We start from the raw sequence: 11,137 nt of genomic DNA on the forward strand, positions 1-11,137 counted from the left end.
TTTTACTTCTGTAGTGCATGTACTGTATTATGTGTCGGGCTCGAATATCGGGTTCGGCGTACTGTTATCTGTCGGTTCTGAATAAAGATTTGAAAGTCTCGGACGTGCTTTTTGTCCCCGCGGCTTTGTGGTGCAATTGGACCCACACCACACCCTGTACACAGCACCACACTTCTTTAATATTGTGTAATCACAAACTGATTTTTTTTTTATATTTTTGAAAAGTCCAAATTTAATGTAATGAAAAATGTTAGTCTTGTTGTAACCTTTTTACATCTTTAAAAAAATAAAACTGTAATGACAATTAAAGGGTATATGCAATGCAAACTCGTTTTTTTATATTTTGTTACACTCAAAGAGATAAGACGATAGAAAAAAACCGCATCGAAATCCGTTCGATATTAACGGAGTTACAGCGCTTCAAATTCGTCTATTTATACCTGAACCGGAAATCCAATTAAGCCAAATACGAAACACTCGATATAGTGGCTCTGCTTGTGTGACGTCACAACGAGGACGATGGCGGCGAATACAAGTCAACACAGCGACGAAAGCAGCGAGAGTTTAGACCTTATGATGGAAGCCGGGTCGTCCAGTTTCGAAGAAATGGAAGACAATGTACCCCTAGGCACACAGCCTTATCTGTTTGAACCTGAGGCCAGCTCGGATGAAGAAATTAACCAGCAATCTTCCCCAGAGTCAACCGACGAAGACCGACTGGGAAACACCGATTGGTATGTGTTTAAAAACCCCGTTGCGCATATATTTTGCCAATAAATCATTCTTTTAATCATATACAATATTTTTTAATTAAATATTTATCAGTTTCTTTCTTCATAACGTTGGTATGTACATATCCAATTGCATTTATACAAATATTTTCAAAATGGCTTCTTGCTAACTTCGTCATTAATTACCAACAATTTAGCCTTTACAATCGGAAGCGGTAATTATCTTGATAATAAGATAGGGTAACTCATCCAGATTATGTTGAGCCCTCAATTGGCAAACATCTTTAATTGTAATTAAATGTACATGTTATTCTCATTAATGTGGATACAACTATTATAGGTGCTCATGTGGTTACTGCCCTCCAATGTCAACCATTGAGGAGTCAGTGTGCTGTCATGAGATCCCTCAAGTCATGACAGTTTTGGAGGAGGATCCTGGAAAGCCATGCATCATAGAGCACAATGGCTTTGAACCTGTGTGTCTGCACCCTTCCAGTCTGCGTACGGCGTACTACAACTACAGACAGCATTATGACAACTTGCCAGAATCCAACCAGTATGTATACTTATTTGGTAGAAAATGTATAACATAAAACTCAGTAGCTTTATGAAAACAATTTAATTAGATACATTTATGAATGTAGCAATAGTAACATGTTATATCTTCCACGATTATAACTATTCATTAATATATATAACAGTATTTCATCTTTATTTCTCAGTAAGAGAAAATCAAAAATCATTTGAAAAAAAACAAACTACTCTGCAATAAGTAACAATGATATCAGAAAAGCATTGATGAATATTTAAACATAAAAAACATTTTCAGGCGCATGCGGTACATCGGGTACAGACAGCTTGCCAGATGGTGTTGGGGATGGTTGGGGAAGCATGTTCGCGTACCACTTCCTGCCTGTGCTGTCCAAAAGATCCGCAACACATATCCGGCAGAAGACGGTGTATACCAGGGATTCAACATGGCTTAATTCCTTCTGTAACGTGTGAGCATCTGATCTACTGCATCTTCTTTCTCTGGATGTAAGAACTGTTCACAAAGTGGTGGTGGAGCCTCTCCAACGTCATCACAGTGTGGCATCTTGGTGTCCCTGGCCCGGCTTTTTGCAGCGTCCATGAGGACAGCAACATAATCTGAATTTTGAAATGATAAGTTGATTTACTCTGACTGAATAAATTACCATTGTAACATGTATGTGCATATCTGTGATATCATGATAAGTTATATTAATTAAATTTACCATAAGTACTCCGAGTCTTGACTTTCTTTACGGTGAATTCCCCCTTCTTTTGCTTGGGAAACACAATGCTGTATTGCAGATTCCCTTCTCTGGTGGCTGCCTGGGCCTTTTCCGAGTTTTCATTATAATGAAGAGCTGCTAGTGTTAGGCTACAATAAACATAAAGCCAGTTTACATGAATATAAATCAACTAATTTTCTTGAAAAAAGGAAATATTAACAAATGTTTATAAAAGTGCAAAAAATTTACATACCGACTCTGCATTCCAAAGTATGAAAACTTGTACATCTTTGGGGCGAACTGGTTTATGATGGAGTGGTACGCTTCTAAACTTGATGTTTGAAATGATGGTGAAAGCATTGGGATATCTCTCTTCATTTGTCGGCTGTTCACTATAAGTTCCAACTTTTCCATCACCTTTGTTCCTGAAATAAAATATTGATTAGCTTTGTTTAGCTTAATTCAGAGTGAAATTTTTTCGTGACAAGTGAATAGTAAGATTAAAAGTAAATACAAACAAATGAGTTGATCTAACCTGGTCTAAGCCATCTTTTTCGCCTAGTAGTTGGGTCTAGATCCCCATGTTCACACTGCTGAAACTGTTCCCCATGACCATCATGTATGTTCTGGATGTGGTTTGTTATGCTTGTCCACTTTTCCCATTTCAACTCATCATCTTCATCTTCTTGTGTGGAGGAAGGCACCCAGTACAAATGGTTGACTAAACTCTTGATCCAGTCCCTCAGGTCCTCGCACTCCTTTTCTTTACTGAGAGCCAGGAGCTTCTTTTTCAAACCTGACAAATATTCATAGAAAAAATTATAAAACCTGTATATTTTCTATGACAATCAATAGATGAGTAATACTCTTCAATTAATAGATGTAAAAAATTAATTTTAGGATGAATGGTATTTTTTTTTTTTTTTTTGGTTACCTTTGGCAACGTGCCAGACATCAATATTGTGAGTTGTCTCGGGCAAGTTTTCCCGCAGCCACTTGGCAACCTGGAGATGTCTGTCAGTGACGATTTGGCCAATTGGAACTCCATTCTGCTCAAAGTAATTGATTCCTCTAATCAGTCCTTCCTTCTCCATGTTGCAACTTCCATGAACCTCATTACTCTAATAAAAAGATACAATTGTTTGAATACTCCGAACAAATATTTTAGTTTCAACTCTAAAATTGCAGAGTAAGCACTTATTTAAGAGTAGGTTCCATATCTTATAAAGCTATTCTTTCATTGCTTTTTACCTGTATGAGCTGCAGATCCACCACCATGTTCTTTTCAAGGTCCATTAGGGTGTAACTTCCGAATTTTGCACAATGGCCAGGTGTGTCTGCCCTTCCATCACCACCAAGATGAACATGTCGACCTGAATTCTGTGCTTCTTGCATGTACGATGCTTGCTGGTCTCTCCACACCTCAATCACTACTGGATGTAGATAACACTGTTGGTGATACATGAATGTTCTGTAGGAAATGGACGCCATGTTCAGAAATTGGAACATCCGGGTTGCTTTGCTTGGTAAAGATCCCGAGAACAGCAATGCACACGACAGTTCAAAATTTCCAGCAGGAATGCTACCAATGAAGGGTTGACTGCTCCAAGTTCTCTGGAATGCGCAAAATCCACAATCCTGGGTGATAGTGATGAATGATCCCTTTATCTGCTGAATTTCCCCATATGTTGGTTGTGCACATGATGGACAATTTCCAAATAGGTCCATGAGCTGACCTTCATAAACAAGAAACTTTCTTTCACGATCATTCCTATGAAAAAAAAGTCATTCTTATTACACAGTACAAACAATTTGCATGGAATAAAAAAAACCAAATATGTACCACACAATCTCTTTTTCTAGCCTGAGATTAATTTTTTTTTACATGATATTTCAATGTTACCATTCCTTTATTAGAAATTTTTTAAAAATAAGCATTCATAAAATCAAAAAAAAGAGAGAAAGATTACCCTAGATCACTTCCGTCAGTGTCATCAGACTCGATGGACTGGAAGGATTCATCAGGATCTTCTACCTCATCCTGGATGCTGTCAGTTTCCTCAGTGGCAAACGACTCGTCGAGTGTTGGAACATTTATGGGTTGTGCTCCTAAAGGAGGGGCTGGTAGTAGATTACAACTTATTCCTATTTCTCTCGTTGTCACCTTTTCAACAGCTTGTACCCCTAGAAAAGTCAGAGAAAATTCAGATTTTTTTTTTGCTTACCCATGAACATAAAATTTATATAACTGAATACACACAACATGTTTTAGGAGAAAGAGAGAAAGAAAGAGAGGGAGAGAGAAAGAAATCATTTTGAAAATACTAAGTCAATAGTGGTTTCCATCTATTCCACTGGGTATCAAACTTCAGAGAAATTGTTTTTCATTATTAAATAAGATCTGGAAATTTTAAACAAAGGAAAAACAATTTATCAGATAAAATAAGATGACACATGTCAAAATATCATGTAATAAAATTCTACTTTAAAATCTAGAAATTAACATACCTTTATCACAAGTCTTCCACTTTGTCTGAGTGAAAAGTGATCTTCTCTGGGGTTTTGGCATAGAAAGTTGAGACCCGACAGATCTGGTCTCCTTCTTGGGGGGAGTTGGGGTATCTGCAACCTAAAATCAAACGAAGAAAAATTAGTGATCATTTCTTTGTCTCTTGGTTTAATAAAGGTATTTTAATTTCATATTTTCATTATTAGACAATAAAAATTATGTTTTATTATTTCTAAAACAAAATATATACCTGGTCTATAATCTGAGACAAAAAGTTTTCTGCACTTCCATCAGTCTGCAAAGGATCCTCATTAGACTCTGCAAGAGCACTCTCCTTCTGCATCTCGAAGTCCAGCAAAATCTGAAGTCACATAAAAAGTGTTCAAAAATCAAGTTGTATATAATTAAGAAATTATCTTAAAATCAATTTTAAGAATGAAGATAACCAGTCATAAAAATGAAAAAAAAACCTATGTAATGACTGAATTCACAATGACTGAATGAGGAAATCGTTATTTTACTGACTATGAAAGACAATATTGAGCTATCTATAAAGTCTGAATTCACGTGTAAAATATTATTTCATAAATTAATATAATGAAGAAATAACGTAAAAGATATATTATAATCAATATTATAAGTTGTGGTCACTATATAAAAAAAGAAAATAAAACTAAATTAGTAAATATACCCGCTGAGATTCCCTCTTGAGAAAAGCTCTCCTTGGCTTCTTGGGTGTGCTGGTCAGGATTGCAGGGGATATGTCGTCTTCAGCCCTACGTTTTCCCAATACAGGTGTTTCATCTCCATGGGGACGTTTAGTCTGTATAGTTGGAACAGCGTCTCTTTCCAACTCTTTCCGCTGGACGGGAACTCCAACCGACTCCATTAGGCGATACTTGGCTGGGTAAGAATCCTCCGTGAAATGGGCAGAACAAAGCACAGATGCTTTCGTAGGACCGTTCCAATTTTTCCGGGAGTTGTGCACAAAGGCCGTCCACTGTCGAAGAATAGCAGGACGATCGAATGGAAACTGATGTAAGCTCACACCATCGGATTTTCTTCTGCTACAGCCTCCAGCAACACACATCCTTCGTCCTTTGCCGCCAGAATTTACTCCATCCATGATGGCAAAATGTTCATAAACACTGTCTAAACTAATAATCTAAAGCTACGTACTATATCTACAAACTGTCGTATATCCTTAGTGTCCACATATTTACACAAAAAAGCACCACAATACACGTAAAGACGATAAAATCACAGCGCTTTCTCTCACTGTTTACCGTTATTCAAAACATGGCTGTCCTCGTTGTGACGTCACAGCCTGTGTATACAAAAAAGCGCGCGTTTCAGTAAACCGTTCAGGTAAGAATTCGGGTTTTATCGGAATATCTCCGTTATTACTCGGCCGATTTCGATGAAATTTTCGGAACATGCTCAGTTTAATTAGATCTTTCTATTGTAGTAAAAATCGTTTGACATTGCATATACCCTTTAAAGATTTTTTTAAAATTTTGGTTGTAGATTAATATAATGTACATGACTGCTTTACTGTATACATTTTTTATTTATAAATATTGCATATATTGTATCATTGATGCCAGAGCACAGAAAATGCACTGAACCAATATTTCTGCAATGTCATTTTTCTTATGCAAATGTATTGCCGGAAAGGTGTTGCAGCAAAATTTTTGCCGTACTCTTTTCTGGCAATATTGCTGCAATCTCAAGTATTGCCAGAAAGGTGTTGTTGCAACAATGTGTTGCAGCAAAACTTTTGCGGCAACATCTTTCTGGCAATATTGCCGCAATCTCATTTGCATCCGAAAAACGCTACTGCAGCAACATTGCCGCAATGTATTGCCAGAAAGGTGTTGTCGCAACAATATGTTGCAGCAAAACTTTTGCGGCAACATCTTTTTGGCAATATTGCCGCAATCTCATTTGCATACGAAAAACGCTACTGCAGCAACATTGCCGCAATGTATTGCCAGAACGTTGCTGCAGTATTGCTGCAATAATGCCATAATGTGTTGCCAGAAGGTCAATATTTTGGTAAGGGCAGTTATAAAAATATTTGTTTAAATCCCTTTTAATAAGCAAATTCAGTTTAAATCATTACATTTTCACGTATATATGAGTACAGAAACATCATATTGGATGCTATTATTCAGAATGAAGAGATATAACCACTAATGCATTGGCACAATATTACAAACACATTAGACAAGATAACACTTAGATAGTGCAATGGTTTAACAAAACGCTCCCAAAGAATCTGAGTTAATCTGATTGCACTTTAGCGATGATTCTTTAAAAGACGATAAGTGTTAGGTACGGACTGTATTTTATTCTTGTAGAATCTCCGCTTAATTTAATTATGACAAAAGACATACTCTGGTCCAGTTGGTTCATTTTTTGCGCCACCGATCACGTTACGTAAAAGAAAGAAACATGTTATCAGAACGAGTTAGGCACTTATCAAAATTAGTCTATTTTAAGAGGGCATTTCGAGATATGATTGCAACTTCTGCAGTGTTAAACCTTATGTGAAAGAAGGTAAATATCGATGTGCTTTATGTATTTTAAGTTTTGATAATAGTACCTTTTTATTTTAATAAAATCCATTACATAGCTTAGGTTTTTTACATTTAGGACCTATGCATCTAACTTGAACATCAAAAAGCTTCTTCCTTTCTGGAAGACTTTTGTGTGAATAATCATATTGAAAATAAAAGTATTTTTATAAGTGTTTCAATAAGCATTGAAAGCATGACGCTAGATAGTTTATCATATTAAACAATGCTTATGGTAAAATTGAAAAAAAGAATTGTGATTTTTATTTTCAAATTTAAAGTACAATTGTTAAAATGTAGAAATTGCAGTGATTTCGATTAACATTCAACTTTGTATCTTAATGGATCACTTTTATTTGAATACCACCAAACTTTATAAATGTATATAAATATATATAGTTTGAAAAGATTTATTTCGTTATATTTGTATGACGAATTCGTAATAAGTTTAGCAAATTCGCTATATGCATGGTTTTTTTTTCAAGATGACTACCATTTATTTTTACTAAGGCATGAGCCAACGATTGGATGGTAAATGTAAGGGTTTATGTTAAATTAAATTCATTGAAACAATGAAGTCTATTGGCAGCTCTACGTTTTAAAACTATAAAACAATTCATTACAAAAGGTGGAAATTGGTTTTTTTTGGCACATCTACGGGAGTCAAAATCAGCTCGATATATCCGTAACATCGTTATAACCAAATTCGTTATAAAAGTAAAAGAAATGTTTACTAAGATTTTAAAAGAATATTGCGGAGGAACTCCACAAAACTTCGCTATATTCGAGATTTCGCTACCTGTTTATCCTTGTTTGTACTTAACGAGTTTAGTTTAGTATTAAAACAAACCTATATTTTTTTAATGAAACTTTAAACTAAAAATGTCAGTTACCATTTTAAATAGTTGTTCTTCTATGGCGTAATATATTTTGGCTTCGGCATTTTCGATAATACTTTTTTTTTAAATGATTTAATTACTATTATCTTTATTTTAAAGCTCTCTTAAGAACTTTTCGGGGCAGCATGCTTAATACGCCATACAGTCTTTTATTGATAAATGAATTGTACACTTTAAACAAATTGTACACTGGATGAATCATTTCGAGTGGAATGCTTGAATATTAGTTAATATCATTAACAATATTCATTTTTATAATAACGATACCTAGAAAATATTTGCATACAACGTATAACGATGACGGCAATAAATATCTAACAGGCAGACACTCGGAACCATACGATTAACCTCTCCACAAAGGAACACAATCACACATGTTTACCTCCTCTGAGAACCAGTCGGTTATCCACACAAGCTTATCTTTTAAAAAGATTGGTGAGCTAGCGCTGTAGCCATCATAAAACACAGAGCAGATTTCTAAAACATTGGTTTATATTTCTTAATCGATTAATTAGATAGGAAGGCATAGTGGTGTATTGGAATTGTACTGGAGAGAGGTCTCAATTTAGAACTGTAAATCTAAAGGCATGGCATACACAGTGTAGCTCATTGACTGTGCCTTAATCATTATGTATCTACTGTAATTTCAATTTCGAAGTGAATATTTTTAAATACATTGGTACTGTTTTGTAGCAATCGTATCTTCTCGGGCCTTTCCGTCTAGCTCGGAAAACATATCCGAAGTTGTTTTCCGAGCTTGAAGAAATTTAAGATAAAGCTAGCTAGTTATTATAATATTGAAAATAACTTTGCATTATAAGACATAAGCTACTAGCTGTTACTTTTTGACTTGTACAATAAAATACAAAACTTCATGTGAAAATGATAAAACGATATTCAAATGGTACAGTTTATCTACAGTAGTACAGTATTCCCAGAATCCCCCACTATGGAGTCGAGCATGCATATTCTAGTGAAAAAGACTAACGTAGTTGCTAGCGCTCGAGAGCGCTAGCAATAACCTCTGGTCACAAGTAGACAAGAAGACAAAAGTCAAAGAGCTACCGGTGAAAATCATAATGGTGAATACAATAATATATTCTAATTGTATATCTCTAAAAAGACCACTGGCCAATTATTGAAGCGGTAAATATATATAAGCAGCAAATATTAGACAAATGTTAACTAAGATTGGGGGTAGCATTGATCATTTCAGCCTCCCTAGGACAGAAATCTGTCCAAGGCAAGATAGGTTGGGGGAATACTTTTGTCGCAAGGTGAAACTGACATAAAACATGTAAATGTCACTGAATTTGTCCTACTTTTTTTTACTTTTACAAGCTCTCAAATGATTATTTATTTTGATTTTAATACCGGCCATCAGAGGGCATAAGAAATATTAGTAAATGAAAGAGACCTAATTTCAATTCCTTGCAATAAAAAAGTAAAGTTGCTCTGAGAACTTATGTACCATTGCAACATTATACTGAAGTACAAATAAAATTTGCTTGAGTTTATATCGGGTTTAAAGGTCCTTTGAAATTAGAGAGAGAGAGAGAGAGAGAGAGAGAGAGAGAGAGAGAGAGAGAGAGAGAGAGAGAGAGAGAGAGTGTGTGTGTGTGTGTGTGTTCTTTATGACAATTTGCATTCAGGGGTCAATATCGATTTCTTGGTTTCAGTGGCGTCCAATATAATGAGGTTGTGAAAAGTATCTTTTCGGATACATAATATTATTATCTGATTTTAATGAAATTTAGTTCGGGTTAATTGGGTTAATTGGGTAATAACAAAGTCTTATGCATCTTCATATCATCAGCTTTGATTTGCCTGAGTATACTTGGGGAGGGGGGATTTAGATTCTTTAAAGCGCTTGTGTACGTGGTTATTTTCCCAATACAAAAATGGGATAATATCTTAGATATTTCGATATTTTGCAATGTATGGTCGTATAAAATTTGGCATTCTTTTTATTCAAAATTTAAAACTGCTTGTTAATGGCGTAACTCCAATGTAGTCCAAGGATATTTTTTTCTAAGGTTTTGAATGTTCCCTTTAACAAATAGTACATTTTGGAGCATTTAAATAGTTATTAGTTACTATATACCAATAAATTTGAAACGAACGTACAAACGCATGCAGTCACTTAGTATTAAATTCGCTTATGATTAAACCATTTTGCAGAAAAAAAGTATCACTCGCTTATTATTTCATGGTCATCTGAAGCAGAATTTTGTAAATAGAAAATTCATTTATAGGGCATCAAAAGAAACATAAAAGTACAAGCATGAATGCATATGCACATTTCAAACAAATTATACAAGCTAACGCATAAATAGGCAAAATTTACTATGGCAATGATTCTTTAAAAAAAAGATTTAGAGCCTGGTATTGGCTCAACCGCTGTCTTTTATATTGTGGGGATCAAGACATACTCTGGTCCAGTTGGTTCATTTTTTGCGCCACCAATCACGTCACATAAAAGAAAGAAACGTTTTATCAGAACGAGTTAGGCACTTATCAAAATTAGTCTATTTTAAGAGGGCATTTCGAGATATGATTGCAACTTCTGCAGTGTTAAACCTTATGTGAAAGAAGGTAAATATTACGATGTACTTTTGTATTTTAAGTTTTGATAATAGTACCTTTTTTTATAAAATCCATTACATAACAAAAGTTTTTACATTTAGGACTTATGAATCTAACTTCAACATCAAAAAGCTTCTTACTTTCTGGAAGACTTTTGTGTGAATAATCATATTGAAAATATAAGAAAGTATTTCAATAAGCATTTAAAGCATGACACTAGATAGTTTATCATATTAAAGAATGCTTAATACTCTTGTACAGTTTTCTTATTAGCTTTGCTTTCAATAAGAACATGTGTTCGTAACCAAAAAGAACAAGAAAGTTGCCATTAAAAAGAGCATGACACAAAGACGATCATAATCATTAATGTGTGCATTTTAAGATGTGTTTGTAGTACAACTTCTATAGTGTCAAACCTTATGTGAAAAAAGGTAAATATCAAGATAAGCGTTTTGGACTTACGTTTTGATAACATTTATTTTTTTTTCTATAAAATTAATAAAAAAGGCCAAATACTTTCGCATTTTAAACCAGTGAGCAAAGCTTGACCATCAAAAACGTCTCTTTTCAGATAAAC

The 11,137-nt window shown here is 34.7% G+C and overlaps 3 protein-coding genes across 5 annotated transcripts; 1 reads left to right on the forward strand and 2 right to left on the reverse strand.

The window, feature by feature from the left end:
- Positions 1-316: 316 nt before the first annotated feature.
- Positions 317-1,717, forward strand: LOC128182748 (uncharacterized). The gene is made up of 3 exons (XM_052851489.1): positions 317-734; positions 1,072-1,287; positions 1,561-1,717. Exons 1-3 carry the CDS (start codon positions 520-522, stop codon positions 1,715-1,717), a joined length of 588 nt encoding a protein of 195 aa, XP_052707449.1. The 5' UTR covers positions 317-519.
- LOC128182745 (uncharacterized) lies at positions 1,332-4,091 on the reverse strand. Its single transcript, XM_052851486.1, has 7 exons — positions 3,958-4,091; positions 3,239-3,758; positions 2,922-3,108; positions 2,523-2,783; positions 2,241-2,412; positions 1,988-2,136; positions 1,332-1,880 (listed from the first exon to the last, which is right to left on the reverse strand). Exons 2-7 carry the CDS (start codon positions 3,713-3,715, stop codon positions 1,714-1,716), a joined length of 1,413 nt encoding a protein of 470 aa, XP_052707446.1. The 5' UTR covers positions 3,716-3,758; positions 3,958-4,091; the 3' UTR covers positions 1,332-1,713.
- Positions 3,954-5,987, reverse strand: LOC128182747 (THAP domain-containing protein 10-like). 3 transcript variants are annotated; one of them, XR_008243462.1, is made up of 5 exons: positions 5,188-5,983; positions 4,747-4,857; positions 4,496-4,616; positions 4,313-4,388; positions 4,032-4,171 (listed from the first exon to the last, which is right to left on the reverse strand). XR_008243462.1 is itself a non-coding variant. In XM_052851488.1 (4 exons), exons 1-4 carry the CDS (start codon positions 5,620-5,622, stop codon positions 3,954-3,956), a joined length of 885 nt encoding a protein of 294 aa, XP_052707448.1. In that variant the 5' UTR covers positions 5,623-5,987. The 3 variants fall into 3 exon arrangements, 2 of the variants coding, with proteins under 2 accessions (XP_052707448.1, XP_052707447.1); XM_052851488.1 differs by lacking the exon at positions 4,313-4,388 and having other exon boundaries at positions 3,954-4,171; positions 5,188-5,987; XM_052851487.1 differs by lacking the exon at positions 4,032-4,171 and having other exon boundaries at positions 4,250-4,388; positions 5,188-5,982.
- Between the last annotated feature and the right edge of the window lie 5,150 nt (positions 5,988-11,137).

Source organism: Crassostrea angulata, chromosome 5, assembly GCF_025612915.1.
Source record: "Crassostrea angulata isolate pt1a10 chromosome 5, ASM2561291v2, whole genome shotgun sequence".
In the NCBI taxonomy this organism is placed as follows: domain Eukaryota; kingdom Metazoa; phylum Mollusca; class Bivalvia; order Ostreida; family Ostreidae; genus Magallana; species Magallana angulata.

Bases quoted from the DNA above. Each gene is read 5' to 3' on its own strand.
- LOC128182748 (XM_052851489.1), top strand. From the start codon at position 520: ATGGCGGCGAATACAAGTCAACACAGCGACGAAAGCAGCGAGAGTTTA. The intron at 735-1,071 runs GTATGTGTTTAA...CAACTATTATAG, and splicing joins CGACTGGGAAACACCGATTG to GTGCTCATGTGGTTACTGCC. The intron at 1,288-1,560 runs GTATGTATACTT...AAACATTTTCAG, and splicing joins AACTTGCCAGAATCCAACCA to GCGCATGCGGTACATCGGGT.
- LOC128182745 (XM_052851486.1), bottom strand. From the start codon at position 3,715: ATGGACCTATTTGGAAATTGTCCATCATGTGCACAACCAACATATGGG. The intron at 2,413-2,522 runs GTTAGATCAACT...ATTTTATTTCAG, and splicing joins AAAAAGATGGCTTAGACCAG to GAACAAAGGTGATGGAAAAG. The intron at 1,881-1,987 runs GTAAATTTAATT...TTCAAAATTCAG, and splicing joins CAAGACTCGGAGTACTTATG to ATTATGTTGCTGTCCTCATG.
- LOC128182747 (XM_052851488.1), bottom strand. From the start codon at position 5,622: ATGGATGGAGTAAATTCTGGCGGCAAAGGACGAAGGATGTGTGTTGCT. The intron at 4,617-4,746 runs GTATATATTTTG...GTTTGATTTTAG, and splicing joins TGTCTCAGATTATAGACCAG to GTTGCAGATACCCCAACTCC. The intron at 4,172-4,495 runs GTATGTTAATTT...TGACTTTTCTAG, and splicing joins GTGGAAGACTTGTGATAAAG to GGGTACAAGCTGTTGAAAAG.